Raw genomic sequence first — 16,467 nt, 5'->3', positions numbered from 1 at the left:
AAATGAAGATTTATGTTTGCACGGGTTGAAAGTCTTTCCCAAAATCAGCTGGTAGAGAGCACAAGCACCCTCCCATGGTTTGCAGTGGTACACAGCTTTGTGAAGGTCTAAAATATCTCCTGCCTCCTTCGTCCCTGAACAATGTGTCTCGCGATCCTTTTCTTGCTGACAATCTGCGGCAATCAACATATGCCATAAAAAGCACAATGTGGCCATAATCCAGTCCCTGAAGGGATGGCAAATCAGCTAAGCAGACTCAGAAGGAAGGGGAAGTGTAGGACACATGCTAGTTTTCTTCTGACAATGTTCATAGCCCTCAACCTTATGAAAAGCAATTTTACAGATTTGCTGCAGCTGTTGTTGCCCTTTGGGTCTCCCTTGAGGGCTGCCCACCCTGAGGCATTTTGTGTTGGGGGCCCTCGACACCTTCTGCTTTCAGCAGCCCCAATTAGTACGAGAGTGCACACACCAACACATGAGTGTGCACAAAGTGCTGTGGCTTTAATTAGGCTCTGTCTTCAGCTCGCGCTGTGCCAATAATGCTTTGCACCTGTCAGCTGCATGAGGGATTTCTGAAGTGGAAAGAGAGAAGCCTTTCGGCAGCACAGTGAAGCCAGGCGTGCTGGCTAGTTAAAGGAAGATCTTGGGGTAGGGCTGGGAACTCCGGGCAGGTATTGAGGAGCTGCCAGCCATGGAGGCAGCTCAAGCTGCTAGAGGAGCTAGGAGCCCAGATGTAACCTGTCACATCACATCCACTTCGTTTGGTTCATAGACGGTGCTGGAGAGTGGGCAAAGCCTGATCCACTGGCATCAGCTGCCAGCAGGACAGCACCCGTATTTAGTGGGGTTCTGAATCCCCGCAGCAAGCACACGGGCATCTCACAGGAAGATGCTATATTCATGGTGAGGTGGTGATTTTCCACAGTGTTGTTTCTCATACCAAGCTCATGGAATAGCAGCACACAATGGGACCTTCCTGTTAATAAGGGCAGGCGACATCTCTCACTGTAACGTTGTCCAGCGTGCTTCCATCTGCGCTCAGTGAAACAGCAAATTGGGACAGTTTGTGTTGGTTTCTGCATTTGCTGGGCCCTCGTTTTAGCATTTTAACGCTTGGTAGAAGTACAGGTAGAGCACACTCAAAGTTGCCTGTGAGAGCAGCGTCACCATCATAGGGTGCACAGAGAGGGCTGACCATCTCAGCCACAGCACCTGGGCTTGCAGATACAATCAGAAGGAAAGCATCAGCAGGAAATACATGCTTATGGACAAACGGAATGGAGTGCACTGAAGTGCATTTTATAAAAACACCCTCAACCCATACAGAGAGGTCTCTGTGTTACTTCGAATGTTTTACATCTGTTGCTGTGGAGGTAAATCATCTTCACTCATGAGTAAACCCCTCACAAAACGTTTCAGTCCTTCTACACTTTGCTGTCTCCTCACAGCTCCCCCAGTGTCTCGATTGCTTAGCAACCCATAGCTTGGCATCCTGGAGCTGGACCGCAGGGCACGGCAGCAGCTTATGGTGGCCACAGTAGCAGAGCAGTGCCCTGATGGAAATGAACTAAAAAAACTAAAAACTGGCATCTTGGCACTCCGAGTGGCAGAGTATCAGGAGCACTGCGTATGAGACAGCAAAAACACTTTTTCCTCCCCATTTCAAATACTGTTAAGAGATTGAATCTAAGTTTGCAGACGAGCCTGAGGCAGAAGAGATAAAAATGTTGAGTTTCAGCAATAAAGTGCATTTTCCTAAATTCAAATTCTAGTTTGTGTCTGACTACGGGTATGTTTGAACTCTCACTGTATCTATTTTTATTCTGCTAGCTGGAGAAGCTCGTAAGCGTGATTAGGTCCCCATCACATACTGCAGTTTATGAGCAGAAAGGCTTCTGTGCAAATGCTGAGGAGAAGAACAGCAGGGAGACAGAAGCACACACTGCGATGGGGTTTTAACAGTCCTAGTTAGAAAGGAGTGCAGATAAGTGCAAATATTTAAGCAGTTATTTTCAAACCACGCTCCACCCCTCATATTCCCTGCCCTTTTCTCAGAAAACTGCCTTTTTACAGCAGCACAGTCTATAGAGGTAAAAGCATGCCATAAGAAATAAAATACAGGGAAGAATAGGCATACAGAGTTTGAGCATTATACATGAATCAGGTACTTAAGTTTCAGTTTTTCTCCTTTCACTTGCAGGGATGCAAGAGCAAGAGGAAACTTCTGCAGAGCCTATGAAGGTTGATCCTGCATGTGAATCAGCAGAAGCTTCAAGTAATGACGGTTTGTCGTTCTTACATTTTCATTGTCATAGTGCACAAATAGCATGCCTTCCTAAGGTTTGTCTGTATGCTCCCCCCACCCCCAAATAAGAGTTCTGTTTATTATCTCTTCAACTGAGACTTCTGACACCCAGCAGTGTGCCCTGTGGACAAGAAGGCCAATGATATCCTGGGGTGCATTACAAAGAGCGTGGCCAGCAGGGCAAGGGAGGTGATCTGATCCTCCCCCTCTACTCTGCCCCAGTGAGGCCACATACAGAGTACTGTGTTCGGTTCTGGCAGTTCAAAACAGACAGGGATCTCCTAGAAGGAATCCAGCAGAGGGCCACAAAGATGATGAAGGGCCTGGAGCATCTCCCTTGTGAGGAAAGGCTGAGAGACCTGGCTGGGGCTGTGCAGCCTGGGGAAAAGAAGACTTAAGGGGGGGCGTGATTAATGTTTATAAATATCTATAGAGAGGAGGGTGGCAAATGGATGAGGCCAGGCTCTTTTTGGTGCTACATAGCAAAGGGACAAGGAGCAATGCCTAAAAACTTGAACGTATGAAATTCCATTCCTTTACGGTAAGGGTGATGGAGCACTGGCACAGAAGGGTCTTCTGTGGAGATATTGAAGACCCATCTGGATGCCTACCTGTGTGACCTGTTGTAGTGAACTGCTTTAACAAAGGGTCAATGGTCTCTTGAGATCCCTTCCAACCCCTGCAGTTCTGTGACTGTGTGAATTTCTGCTGTTACCTGTTAGAGACTTGTGAGGTTGGTTCTGGTTGGGGTTTTTTTTGTTTGTTTGTTTGTTTTTTACAATTATTCCTGGGCCTTTTTAGGTGTGGATGCGCATTCCCAGTGGTCCATCAAGATTCAGCGGACTGTGTTTCCCATACAATTGAGTACACAGCACTTCCTTGAAAACCCCTTTCGTACCTTTGCTTTTCCAATTGGCTCAGTTTATATGTTCAATTGATACATTCAATCTGCTTGCCTTTTAACTACACGGTATTTTAGGCCTGCTGTAATTTTGGTCTGGAAATTGATTTGGCCAAGATGTATCTCATCTCACAGAGGAGTCAGAAAATAATATTTGTGAAAGCTTCTGAGACAGTGCCTGACTCCATCCTGAAGTAAACGCTGGTTCTACAGCCACTCCGAACTTAATGTCAATTGGAGTCAACATATAAGCTTGTTCTGGCTCAGAGCTGCTTTCCCTTCAGAGGAAAGGAAGTCCTAGCATAGCTCAGTCTGGTAGAAAAGAGAAATTATCTCCCTAGAACATTTACTGCTAATAAAACTATCGTGATGGTGTGACGTAGCAGCAGTTCCAGTTGGGTTTGTGAACATTAGCAACCCAACTGTCCCAACCTGCAACTTGATGAAATCAGTTTTGGTTGGTTCCTTTGGTAAGCAGATGACCTGGCTGATTGGCTGGCATAGGCTGAGTACTAAGTCTGTGCTCCAGCTCATCATGCATAACCAGTTCTTAAGCAAAAAAAAAATTGCCATCTGGACTCTTCCTGTGTGTAAAGAAATGCTGGATGGGATCAGGGCCCTGGTGCTTAAATTTTGGCAAGGCAAACCCTTTGTCATTCTTCTGGATGGGCTCCTGTAACTTAACAAAACTACAGGAGGGACTCGTTTGGATTTTGACGGAAAGGTCCTTTTGACTGTTTCAAAAGGCAGCGTTCTCAGGTTTGGGCTTCCAGTCCCCATCTTGTTTGTCATCGTCAACGAGACCCCTGTCTGTAGTGCAGACCGACTTCTGATTCATCCCTTAATGTTTTCAGCATTCACATATAAATTCAAGGCAGAAATGTTTCTGTCTCCAAGATAAAAACTACTGCATCCCTTTTGACATTAATTACGCAAAGTATCTAACGCCAGTTTCTGTTCTCTGACATTGGATCGTATTGCAGCATTTGGATCAGTGACTGATTTTGATACTGGACCATAGAGAAGCTTTTGTAAGAGCAGGGAAAGGAAGCATGTTTAATGGGTTTGGTTGTTGGTTGGTTTGCCTTTTTTAATACTGGAGATTATGCTATAACTAGAAATCGCACAGAACGAAGCCAGAACAGCCTTCCCTCTTCATCTCCTGAAGAAATGAACCAAAAAATCTGTAGCCATTTCAAATGACTTTAATTTTGGATCCCTGGAATGGCTTGGGCTGCTTACAGAAAACAAATTTACTGAAGGAATATCTGTAGGGATTTCTTTCTGAAAAGAGGAGCATCTGCATGATGCTGTGATACTACTGTGGATGTGTGCTGCAGCACAGCACAGCTGATTCAGCTGACAGCTTCTGCAACAGTGATCTTCACAGAACACATAGTACACATAGTTCACATAGTACAGGGTTGTTTTTATGCTGTCATACATTACACGTTAAAAATAAATAATCCCATGTCTGATAAGAAAAAGGAATAGAAAAAAAAGATTGAGTTCCTCATGTTCTGTTTTAGCTGATGAGTTCATTTCACTGAAAAAAAAAGGCAGATTTCTAAGTGTATCGAGTACTAGTTGCGATTTAAAGCAAAACGAAACATTAAAAAGGTTCCCTCTGATACAGTTTTAATGTAAACTGCCTGTTTTTCCTCTGGTCTTCCTTCCTTCTCCCCCAGGAGAGCACTTCCCAGCTGAAAGCACAAGAATGTCCCACCAGGTTCCCATCAGCAGCCTGGCTCTGATTTTTAATTTCATGTGCAATGTCAGAGTGAAAAGTGCTCCATAAATACAGAGTGTAGAGAGTTGAGGCAGTTCTCAACATGCATCCATCTTGTGGGCAGGGCCTTCATAGTGATTTCAGAATTGAATAGGATTTGAAAACTGGGCATGATGGACCATCAGGGACACTGTTGGGGTGTTTGTACATGTCTGTAAGCACATACAGTAGTATAGATTCCTGCTTGGAAACCTGAACAAAGATCTTTGGGTATTAATCTTTTTGTACCCAGGACAGATTGGCTAGTTGTTTAGCTATGAGAAAAGAAACCTTTGGTAACTGTCTCTCTGCCCACAGACAAATTTTTTTCTCCTCTGCCAAAGCTTTAGAGATTACAAAGGTAGATGTTAGTTTGCAGCTGGTATTAGGCAGATCATGCTCTTCGCTCCTTCAATAATGGAGTTACTCATTGGCCTTTCTTATTTCAAGCCTGCGGAAAGCTGCATCTTGACTTGCTGGCAGAATAGGAGAAAAGAAAAAGATGCAGCAAGCACAAAAGTAGTGTCAAAAGTGAAACTTCAGTTTGTTTCATAAGCCACTGCAAGCTGATGAGTGTAGCACCAGAGTCCTGACCTTCACATGACTCACAGAAGCGACACAAAAGTAAGACCTCAGTGCAGTTAACACCATCACACATTGTTTATGTAATATCCAAGAAGCGAGTAACTGCCAAGTAAACAGGTGCACATATATCATTGCAGCACAGTCAGTTTGATTCAAAATAGGTAATTTTCTTTCCTGAGCAGTCTGGAGTTACAGCTGAGTGTCTGAAAGCCAAGTGATATGGACGTAAAGGGAGACATTGTTTAGGAAGCAGCTGAAGAAACAGATGACATTTGCAAGTAGCAGTCTGACCGAGCTCCTATTTAAATCAATACAATAATACTTTTCTTTCGTCTGCCATCCAGATCTACAGCACGTTATCCACTGGGGGGAAAACGCGTTGTCTCTTTCAGACAACTCTGAACTTAGTTTTCCAGCCTCCCATTTACCTGTCTTCTCTGCTTAGATGCCGTACTGTGACTGCCGGCTCCCTGACCTTTAAACATGCAGCTGGCTCACTGGGGAGAGGAGGGATGCTGCCGAAGCACAGCCACCACTTTGCATGCGTGAACTCTGCGCCCCTTGTTTTTTCTCCTCTTGCAGGGAACTTGCTTGCTTTTGAGGGGAAACTCTTTTGCAGTCTTAATTTGAGAGCTGCTCAGCAGCTCACGGATGGAGAGAGGAGATGCACACAGGCCAGAAATGTCTATTTCTGTCTTAAAAAGATGCCAAACAAAGCTCCAAAACTGGTAAAGCTGCTTGTAGGGTGAAGGGCAGCCACCTTGAACTCAAATGCTTTGCTGAGCTGGCAACTCTAGATGTGTGTAATGTGATTTAGCAGTTTAACACATGTAAAAACTTCTAGTGGCGAGAAGCCTGTTTCTGGCTTGCATTGTGATTAGATGTAGCACGCTTGGGGCCAACCACATTGTTCGAGCACTGACTCGTGCCATGAAGCTGGTGAGTCACGTCCTCCCATTCCCGGTGTCAGCCCTTCCATCTGCTCCTCAGTAGGTGCTCCGTGGCTTTTCAGGCTAAGCATCAAGGATTACGTAGGTGGCCTCGTAACATCTGTTGTTGGGGTTCACCCAGTGGTCTGCAGAAGCTTATCCTTCAGTTAGATCTTCCTGTCCCTGTCAGAGTTAATGCAAAAAGCTGAGCTTATTCACCCATATGTGGAAAAAAGCTGATGGTGAAACCCTTGGGCACCTCAGTTCTTCCCACTTCCCCTCTGGCTCAGTGTTTCAAGGCTCCCTGTGCTTTCGCATTGCCCTTAAGGAGGTGCTGGGTGGTTTGCATCTCACCCACCCCGATGTGACACGCTATCAGCAAGAGCAGGGATGGCTGTTAGTAGCTTTTAAAAAATGCAAGGGGGGGGGGATGGAAAGAAGCATGCTTGTTTGGGATGCTGACAGACCCTGACCTCAGGTTTCAAATGAAGTTTTGGTTTTGAAAGAAATCTCTTTGAAATGTGAGCAAAGCCTTCTGGTACTTTCAGAAAACCAAGCTGGTGAAACCGGCTGGCATAATGAGGCTGAGAAAGGCTGCTGTCATCAGTGCGCAGCAGCCTTCCCTTAATGATTTTTTATTAAGCATCCTGTCTTTGCTATGCAAATGCATATGAAGAACACAACATCACTAAATGCGATGTGCATCAGAGCTCCATAATCAGGAGCGGATACTTTTCTTGTTATTCATTGCATACATCCAGGAAGCCATTATGGGATCTGTTCTGCATATGGATGATGAATAATTTACAAATAATTCATCACGATCCTAACAGGTGTATTGACACGATATTGACTCAGAGATCGCACTGCCTGGCTGGAAGTAGCTATTGATTTTTGGCCTTTTGTTTCCCTTGTCTTCCCTTAGTTTCCAAATCTCCCATTCAGGTTTGAGGGTTTTCCTGTCACACGCGTCAAATGACTGCAGCTGAGACCACAAAGTAAGGCAAGGTTAAATGCAGAAAAACGTATAAATGGCCTTGATCAAATTCATTCCAGAGCAGATACTAAATACTACTCATCCTACACATGCATGTGCTGAAGGAACTCTTTTGTGTTTAGCGAATCACACGTGCCACTTCTGATTTGTCACGACATCTAAACTATGGTTGTATTGAAATGCACTTAAGCCTTCCGCGTAAATCATCTTATTTATTTATTTATTTATTTAGGCAGTAACTTTATATGGAAAAATAAGATTGTTAGGGTAAATTGATAGTACACTAGTAAACTAGTATGTGTCTGAATGTAGTGCTGTTGCCCCTCCAGCAGTTTGCAGTTCAAGGACAGCCAAAGGCAGAGGCAACGTCACTGCAATTAGAGGTGAATCTGCATCCAGCCCCCGGCGCAGCCCAGGTCCTGCTGGGGATGTTCACATCAAAGGTTTTGCTCTCAGCCAAAGGCTCCATGCGGGAAATCCTTCCTCTTTCGTTCTTGCATGGGGAAGCTAAGAGATTCGCAGCCCTCATTAGCATGGCCAACATGAAAAATCTCCATGTCAGGTGCCAAATAAATGATTGCACATCCGCCGTAACCCCCTCACCGCAGCGTAGCAACATGCCAGCAGTAGCAGGTAGGGGTCAAGACCACTTTGCCTGGTGAAGCTTTAAATCACCCCCTGGAAGTACCTATACATCTGCTGGTTGCCTGCAGAGACTGGGGAGGGTCATTTAGCTCATCAGCTGGCCATTTTTCCTAGGTGCCAGAATGAAATTCAGTGCATTTGGACTAAAGTGAAAATCTGCATCCAGAGGCTTGGCATTTCTAGCAGTGCTGAAGCATATGCCCATGCAGAACCACTCATCAGGGATTCCATGTAGTTGCAGATTAAGACAACTGGCATAAGAGATACATAGAACACAAAGGATTTTTAGTGTGATAATTGAACTCTGTGTCTTTTGGGCAGAGAATGTTTTGTACTCAAGGTGATAAACTTGTGTTTATTGTGTATTGTGAGCACCATTTGACCACCGTCTTGTTTTGTTTTCAGCTGAAATGGATAGTCAAGCTGAAAGTATAAAGGATCCCACAGAAACTATGCCAGAAGCTTAACTAGTAGGTAAGACATTTATAGCTATTTTCCTCCCCATTTTCCATTTTATTTCTATGTTTGAAAACTCAATTTAAAAATGACTGCAATGAAAGTTTGTATTCACCAAAAAAAGACCAAAAAAAAAAAAAAAGGGAGAGCACAAACAACAGTGGGCTAATAGGGCTTCTAATTGCAGAAAAGGATAAACATATCCTGTAGACTTGATTTGTCGGGTAAGGACGGCAGCAGCATTCTGCAGCTGTAATGGCTTTGGACAGTGCGTGGTCTTAGATCATCAGAAGGCAGGACAGCAGTGAGACAAGCAGTGGAAGAGTAACAGAGTGAGGGAGTTTGGGTATCGCTTTGGTAAATGACAGGCAATTTATACTGGTCAGAACAGGGTTCAGTTCTGTGCAATCCGCATGCTGCAAGCAACAGGCTCACATTGTGAGGGCTTTACTGCCCTTGGCTCTGCAATGCCCCACGTCACTTGTGACTGCACTGCTGTAAAACAAGGCAAAGGCAGCAAGCTGCTTTCTGGAGCTGTGCTGCTTTTCAGAGCTGTACTGTTTTATGAGCTAAATGACAGTGCTATTGCAAGAGCGCTCGATGGTAGCTGTTGCTGTGGAAGTCTTCGTGGATGAGTAATTTGCTAGGAAGACAGTGGTCCAGGCCCGCTCCAGCTAGAAGGAGTTCTCTGTCTATCTCAGAACAGAATTTTTAAGCATTAACACGCAACACTGCCTTGGCATTGCCAATATCATACACTGCAAGGTGTGCTATTTATGTAATAGGATTTCAAGTAGCTCGAGACCAAATATAGAAGCTTTACAACAGTGGCAGCTGTATCAGAGAGATTTAAAATACAAGGTCTTATTACTGAGCACGCCCCTTTACCCTTGTCAGCATATTGACAATATGCTGCTGTACTGCTGGAGCGAGAAATACAGCCGATGGTGTCCCTGCTAAAAAGAACCAACGCACAACGAGAAAGCACCTTTGCAATTAAAATTCGGCTTCCACAGCTCTTCCTTCCCCCTTCCCGAGCCTCCTGTCATATGTTCTCTTAGAGAAAAAAAAAAAAAAGGAAAAGAAACTAATAAAATCCTCAGAGTTAAAAATACATTGAAAGGTTAATACCCTTCACTGATTTAAAAAATGGATGTGACAATTATCGCGGCTTTCACGTGTTCTGTAGGAGGGTCTGCATTTCAGCCACGTTTTCCTATGGAAATTAATATCTCTGAATGTTTTGGGCTGCAGTCATTTTTTGCTGTATGAAGGTGAAGTTCACCAGAGTAACACCGCAATTAGCAATTAATTAATAAATGTCCTTAATTCTAGTGCAAGGTCTCATTCTCCTGGCACCTTTCTGAAGCAAAGGGGCCTGAGCTGGGCTACAGGAAGACTTTGCCAGCATTTTAATGGCAAGCATGGGATTAGAAGTAGAAACTGAACTCTTTGCAGCTCTCCATTTGGGTTCTCCTGACCTTCCTGCCTTCTTTTAATTGCAAGAAGCAGGTCTGTGGGGGAGGGCCAGGGAACGACAGACAGGTTATGGGTTGTGTGAACCGAAGGAAGGCCTAACTGGTTTGTTGTGTCTTATCCCTTATATTATTGACTTGGATTTTCTAACAAAATAAATGTGGACAACTGGAGGAGGTCCCAGTTCCCAGATTATCACCAGGGCCAGTCTGTAGTTCAAACTGATGCGCCATGCTGTGAGTGAGATAATTTATTCCAGTGATTTACAGAATAAACATGTGCATGAAGCTACAGACCAGTGGGCATGGCACTCCATTACGGCAGAAATAGTTTACCAAGTCCTCATCAGCAAAAGAGAGAGGCACTACACTGATATGAGACACCGTTGAGATAGCTGTAGATGTAAGATATGTATATACACCACATGACACACACGTTTTTTGTGTGTGATGGATAGGGAAACCTTTGGCTTCTGCATTAGGAAGTTGAGACTTATGTCTTTGCAAGCATTATGCTTAATTTCTGCCTTTTTTTCTTTCTTTCTTTCTTCCCCTCTAGGATGAAAGAAGGATGCAGGAGATGAGAGACCCGACAAAACCCCAAGGGCAGGCGCTGACATCCTATGGCATCATTCTTGGCAGAAAAGAGCACACAGAGGTGCTCGGCGGGTTGGGAGGGAGGGAGCTTTGGGGAAATGACTCTTTGCTTTAATTTCTCTTTGTTCTTCATTGCTTTTTGTTCTGTAAACCTGTTGGAAAGAAACACAATTTCCCAGTTCTGATGATGGTTTGCAATTATTCCTGCAATTACAACAGTTACTTCTGAATGACACGTCCCTGTGTTATATTGGGTCTCTTTTCCTCCTTCATCGTATTGTCAGCCTGTCTTCAGGTCCACCCCTTTTCTAGCATCTTTATCTTTCTTCCTGGTTCTGATACTGTCTGCAGGCAACTTGTGGGAGCACATTTATTCCCTGCCCTCCCACCCTTTTATTTTTTTTTTAAACTGTTCCCTCGGATACCAATGGAGATTTGCTTTGGGAACATGAACTGCCACAAAGGATTATAATCCACACGCACCAATAAACAATATCCCTCCTCGTTCTAGGGATTTGAAAGACAAGAAGCTCCAAAATCTCAGATTTATTGATAGAGACAGCCCTGCACATCACCCACCTCCAGGCTTGTCGATCAGCAGCTCCTGGCAACTTGTCCTAATGCAGAGCAGTTGGCAGATCCCAACCCAGTTTGAAGAGTCAATGTCTGGACTCTGAGTGCACGCTGTAGGCAAAGCCTGCACATTGCCACTATCTTCTCGCTTACCTGCTGCCTCATTATTTCCCCTGCCTCTACTCTTTGCAAGCCCAAAGGAGATCTCTGGGGTGCAATAAAACTAAACTGTGACAAGCATGCACCATGCCATGCCCCTCCACAGGTCTTGGGTGCAAATAACATGTGGCCTCAAACAGTCAGTACCCCAGATCTATCTGTCTCTTTCCCAGAGAGGTCCATGCACGTCAAAATCCATGTGCCATAAGTACAACCTTCACACAGGGGCAGGCAAAATGTTTCCTGGAATCTGCGAGCAAAGGAGGATAGCGGGCATTCTGGATTTAAAACATCTTTAAATATGGCTTCTGGCTTTAACAGCTTCACACCCTATCTCGTGTGAGCCCTTGTTATATTTTCTACTGCACATACATATATTTTTTTTAAAATTAAAAAAAAAAAAAAGCAATTAACAGCTATTTGGATAAGAATGTCTCACCATATGTCAACTGGTCTGCCAGCAAATGCCGCACAGAAATGTTTAGAAGAGGAACAAAAGGATTTTACGTACAGTTCTCTGCTACACAGTAAATGAAACCAGTAGAAGATAAGCACGATGGAAGAACGCACAACCTGTCCCCAGGCTACAAAACATATTTCAAAATGCCATTGATAATAATTGGATGCTTTTAACCAAAGTAGTTGTGGTAGTCTCTCTTTCCCTGTCCTGGATAGGCACCAATCCCAAATCAATTATTTATTACTAAAAAAACAAGGCAAGATATTTTCCAAGATGTGGAAGGATATCCATCCTCCTGCGATCTACGTTTATCCCAGGTCTAGGAGCTTTGGCGATAAATTCTCCACCAGCATAACAGCAAGTAAACTGTGTCCCTATGGAATACAGTGTCAGCTATGGCATTTGATGGCTGCTGTCTGCTGCGGGTTGATTTGGAAGAGTGCCAAGATAAGCAAGGCTAAGAAAAGAAAACAACAAAAGCTCCAGATTTCCCCATGAGAGCTCTCATGGCCCCTAGGAACACTGCCTCCTTTCACCTTGCCTATAGCTCCGGCCCATTTGCTTTTCGTGCTATCTTTGGTGGGTGAATATTTCTTGCGTGCCAGCTTTTGTGGCATTTTGTACCATATGGAGGTTATGCCAGAGAAGATCTCAAGGAGATTCTTCATCATACAGTTCTCCTGGAGATCGGGGGATACTTGGAGTTGGATCAGCTTTAGAAGAAACAGTATAAGCCTTTTAATCTGTTTTATACTCTTGCTAGTTTTCCTAGAGAGATAATTACCCTCTAGCTCTGCATTTTGGATTTTATTCCCTTTGAAGCCACTGTTCTGTTTCTCCTTCTCATCCCTGTTAGCTAGCCAGATGCAAAAAATAAATGCATCTTTTGGGACATGGATATTTTCCTGATGTTCCTTCACCTCTTTTCCAGCAGATTCTTGTAGACAGTGGCTTTGCAAATGGTGAATCGCTGCAATGCAAATCCCTTTCTATGTGTGTCTTCTGTACTTGATGATTCTGATTTAAACAGACTGTCATAACAGAAGGTGGAAGAGTGGGAGGAAGAGGAATAAATGCATTGGGTACCTCTCACCACAGTTCCCTGGTTAGTGCTGCCTCTGTGAAAAGACAAAAATCAAAGGGATCCATTTCTCTAGGAATGCAAGGGAACTGCCTCCATATGGCATGGGATAGATTGGGAAAGCTCTTCTTTGAATTACTCAAAAACATTGAGGACAACCTAGATTGGTCAGGTCCTCAGCTGGGGTAAACTGGCCTCAACAGAGCTGTCACATGCCCCTCAAGCATTTGCTAGCCTTGGTTTTAGCAAGGAGGCTGGCCATAGAAGCACAACTGCTTGGAGACAAAGGCTCATCTAAGTCCTTGCGAAGACCAACTGATGTAAATAACAATAATTTACTGCAAAAATGCCTCATGTTAGACACAATATTTATAACCTCTGACTAATTTCATTGCACTTTTTATTCAACCTTGGTCTTTGAATGGCAGCAATCCTCTGAAGCTGGGAAAGGTTTTCCTGAAGACACAGCAGCAAGTGTGAAGTCTAGAAGTGTAGGAAGTGTTGAATAAATAAACGTGTAAGTTGCTTAAATCCTTACAGGACAATCTTCAGAGAGGCCTCTATCTTTCTTCCAGTGGGTTTTCATTTCCTTACGGCTTCTTTCGTTTTTCAGTAGTCACAGAGCAAGCAGAGTTGGGTGGTGTGAGTTCCTCAGTTGGGTTTGCTGGTTGCAGCTGGGCCCATGCTCCTCCACACAGTCTCCGCCGACATGACAGGAAGCACAGCAATGTGGGAGCTGGTACCTGGCATAGAGGGAAGCTCCTATCTGTTGGTGTCTGCATGCAAGGTATCAGACTTTGATTTAACATTGCAGTTCCTATTTCTGAAAGTGCAGGTCTCTGCTGTGAGGCTCACTAATCCTCCAGCCAGTGACTGCTCCAATGACGGGTGGGTTTCCTTCCACGCCGACCTCCAAAGAAGATGTCTGAGACGTCATCTGTAACGCTGGGTCACACATTCACCGCAGCTAATTGCAAATCTTTCTATGAAGCACTGAAAAAGCCTCTTTGTGAATTAACACTGTTCTGCTTTATGCACTTGATCAAAAAGAAAAAAAGGAAAAAAAAAAAAAAAAAGACATTTCTCTATATGCAGTGCATGCCTGCTTTGCTTTCAAACCGACAAACTTAGCAGAGTATGTCGGATCTATTTTCTCGGGGAATAGGGGTTTTTATCATACAATTCATCTGGGATTTGCCTTACCCTGACATTTGTGATATAAAGGAAAAAGTTTTAAGAAAAAAAGTAATTTTCTTGATCAAAAATATGTTTTTACTTACTTAAATGCAAAGAAATGTAGACTGTTGCTTGCAAAATGTCTTCTAATAGATGGTATAACAGCTATAGAGGCTAATCCACGCCTCTTTTGTTACTCTGTTGTTTATGTGCCGAATTCGCTTCCCAGTATGTTGTTTTTCCTTTTGTCCATGCCATACGACAGAAAACTTAAGGAATCGATGCCTTCACACATTTGTTTGTTAAAGCAAAACCTTAATAAATCTTGTTCTGAAGACAAGCCCGCATCGCTCATGTACTTCTTTCCTCCCGACTTTGCCAATCATACAGCAAGAGCCTTGGTTGTTACAAAGGCACCCTTCAGGCTGGATATGCAACTGCGTTGTAGATTGAATATCGTGTTGCCATGATAGCTGAGTCTTGTCATTGTCAGCTGAATGTTGTGTTGGCATGATAGCTGTAGTCTGGAAGAAATGGATCCATCAGGGGACTTTGGGGAGGCAACAAAGTTAGGTAAGAATGGGGACTTCTCAGCCTGAAGGGGAAGTGGTTGTTGGGTTGACCCTTCATATTTTGTCTTAGTAGCAGCCAGTTAACCTCAGAGAGAAAAATACTAGCAGTACCTTATTGGATGTAGTTGATGAAGATTGCTCTTTTTTATTGCTTTAGTTTGCTCTTATCTGAGGAAAGTTGCAGTGCAGAAGGAGATGCCTAGATGCCTGGTTTCCTAGATCTGCTGAAAGTAGGCCCTCACTGTAGCGGGCCTGCATTTTTGAAAGGAATCAATAAGGAAAAATTCATGTCTCACATGAGAAGCAAGTACATTCCATTATACCCTTTTACGTATATCACAGGGCTGAGAAGGTGAACCTTATTTTTGGAGTCTGAAGAAGGCTGCTCAGAGCTTTACAGGGGTTTGTCTGGAAACGGAGAATTAGGCAAGAGGCAGGTAAGCCTACTAGGAAAATACAATGAACAGTGACGTGTACTTTTTATTCCTGTATTCAGAGGCCAGATTGACATCTTCCTCCAAGTCATGTTTGGAAAAGTAGTAGATTTGTGTCTGGGGAAAAAAGTTTTTCTTAGCTGATAAAGTTAAGGGTCAACCTTGTTGAGCTTCTCTCAGCAGCTAGATTGTCTGTTGTCATTTCCATGAGAAAGCTGGCTTAGCCACACAGATGATGTGTTTCTGAGAGGAACAGCTTGTGCTTGGAGTTGGTTTGGCTTTTTTTTCCCCCCTTGTGTAGTAGAACTCCCCTTTCACAGACACATAGGATGAGGCCTTAGAAGCCTTTGTCCATGTCTTAAGGTGAAAATCGTGATACAGGCTGCTGTTTGTAGTTTGTTTGTGGTGTTTGTTGGTGGTGATGGGTTTTTTCCCCCTTAAATAAAAGTGTTGAGAGATGCTTAACTAACCTCATTCCATTAGAATCACCAGTAACTCCTTCAAATATTAATGGCAAATGGCAAATGACTATTAATTCCTTTGGAATTCATTGATAAAATATTTATTATAATGAAATCCTTTAGTGACTAAGGGAAGTCCTGATTCAAACACAGCAGTGGATTAGTCCAGTGCTCAGGCTCCTGCTGTACTCAGGATGGGGATGCAGTTGGTAGCAGATCCCTCATTTGGCACCTGAAGGGTAATTTGGATTGGATGGTTTATGTGCATCCCAATCAAGTGAGACTTGGTAAGAGAGCCTGTGTATGCTGTGGTGGAATTGTCAAGCATGGTAAGCCCTTTTGTTTGCTCTGTGTATATTCACATACCTGTTGCTCCTGGTCCAAAGATGCGCAGTTCCCCCTAGCCAGCTCAAATCCAGCCTGTCGCATGGGCAGGACATCTGCAGTACCCATGCTCTGGGGAGGAAGGGGAGTCTTTTCAGTAAACTCAACAGTTAATTATTTGAGAACAAAGAAAAGATTTGTCCAGGTATTTTGTAAGTTCTCATCTGTCAAGTTAATACTGTTAGCATTTAGCAATACAGAGCATTACAAATGAAAGCAAGAGGAACTGTAGAGTAATCATAAAAACATAACAGCACTACATATTTGCTGTCTGCACCACCACCACTTCACAGTTTATCTTTTAATTCCTGGAATGATGCTCTACTCGCATTAATGAACTATTTATTATTTCAAAGCTTTAACATTTTGGAGAGTCTGATCTGTGGCAGCTGTTGAAAGCCTTATTGCTGCTCAGTCAGGCTCAGTCTTCTCACTTCCACAGCCCCGTCACAAGCTGTAAGCTATAACCCATTTCTTCAAGCTGATAAGATGCTACCAGCAAACTCTTG

The 16,467-nt window shown here is 43.7% G+C and overlaps 1 protein-coding gene across 2 annotated transcripts in view; it reads left to right on the top strand.

The window, feature by feature from the left end:
• Nucleotides 1-11,775, top strand: part of MACROD2 (mono-ADP ribosylhydrolase 2) — an 809,651-nt gene extending 797,876 nt beyond the window's left edge. The window contains exons 17-19 of one of the 2 annotated variants that reach the window (XM_072330921.1): nt 2,201-2,275; nt 8,536-8,604; nt 10,621-11,775. In XM_072330921.1, the coding sequence (XP_072187022.1) occupies nt 2,201-2,275; nt 8,536-8,597 (137 nt within the window). In that variant the 3' untranslated portion in view covers nt 8,598-8,604; nt 10,621-11,775. Of the gene's footprint in view, nt 1-2,200; nt 2,285-8,535; nt 8,605-10,620 lie in introns of both variants that reach the window. The other variant, XM_072330922.1, reaches the window with a different exon arrangement.
• The last annotated feature ends 4,692 nt before the right edge of the window (nt 11,776-16,467 follow it).

The sequence above is a fragment of the Excalfactoria chinensis genome, chromosome 3 (assembly GCF_039878825.1).
Source record: "Excalfactoria chinensis isolate bCotChi1 chromosome 3, bCotChi1.hap2, whole genome shotgun sequence".
Lineage (NCBI taxonomy): Eukaryota > Metazoa > Chordata > Aves > Galliformes > Phasianidae > Excalfactoria > Excalfactoria chinensis.
This window is presented reverse-complemented; position numbering and strand designations above follow the sequence as displayed.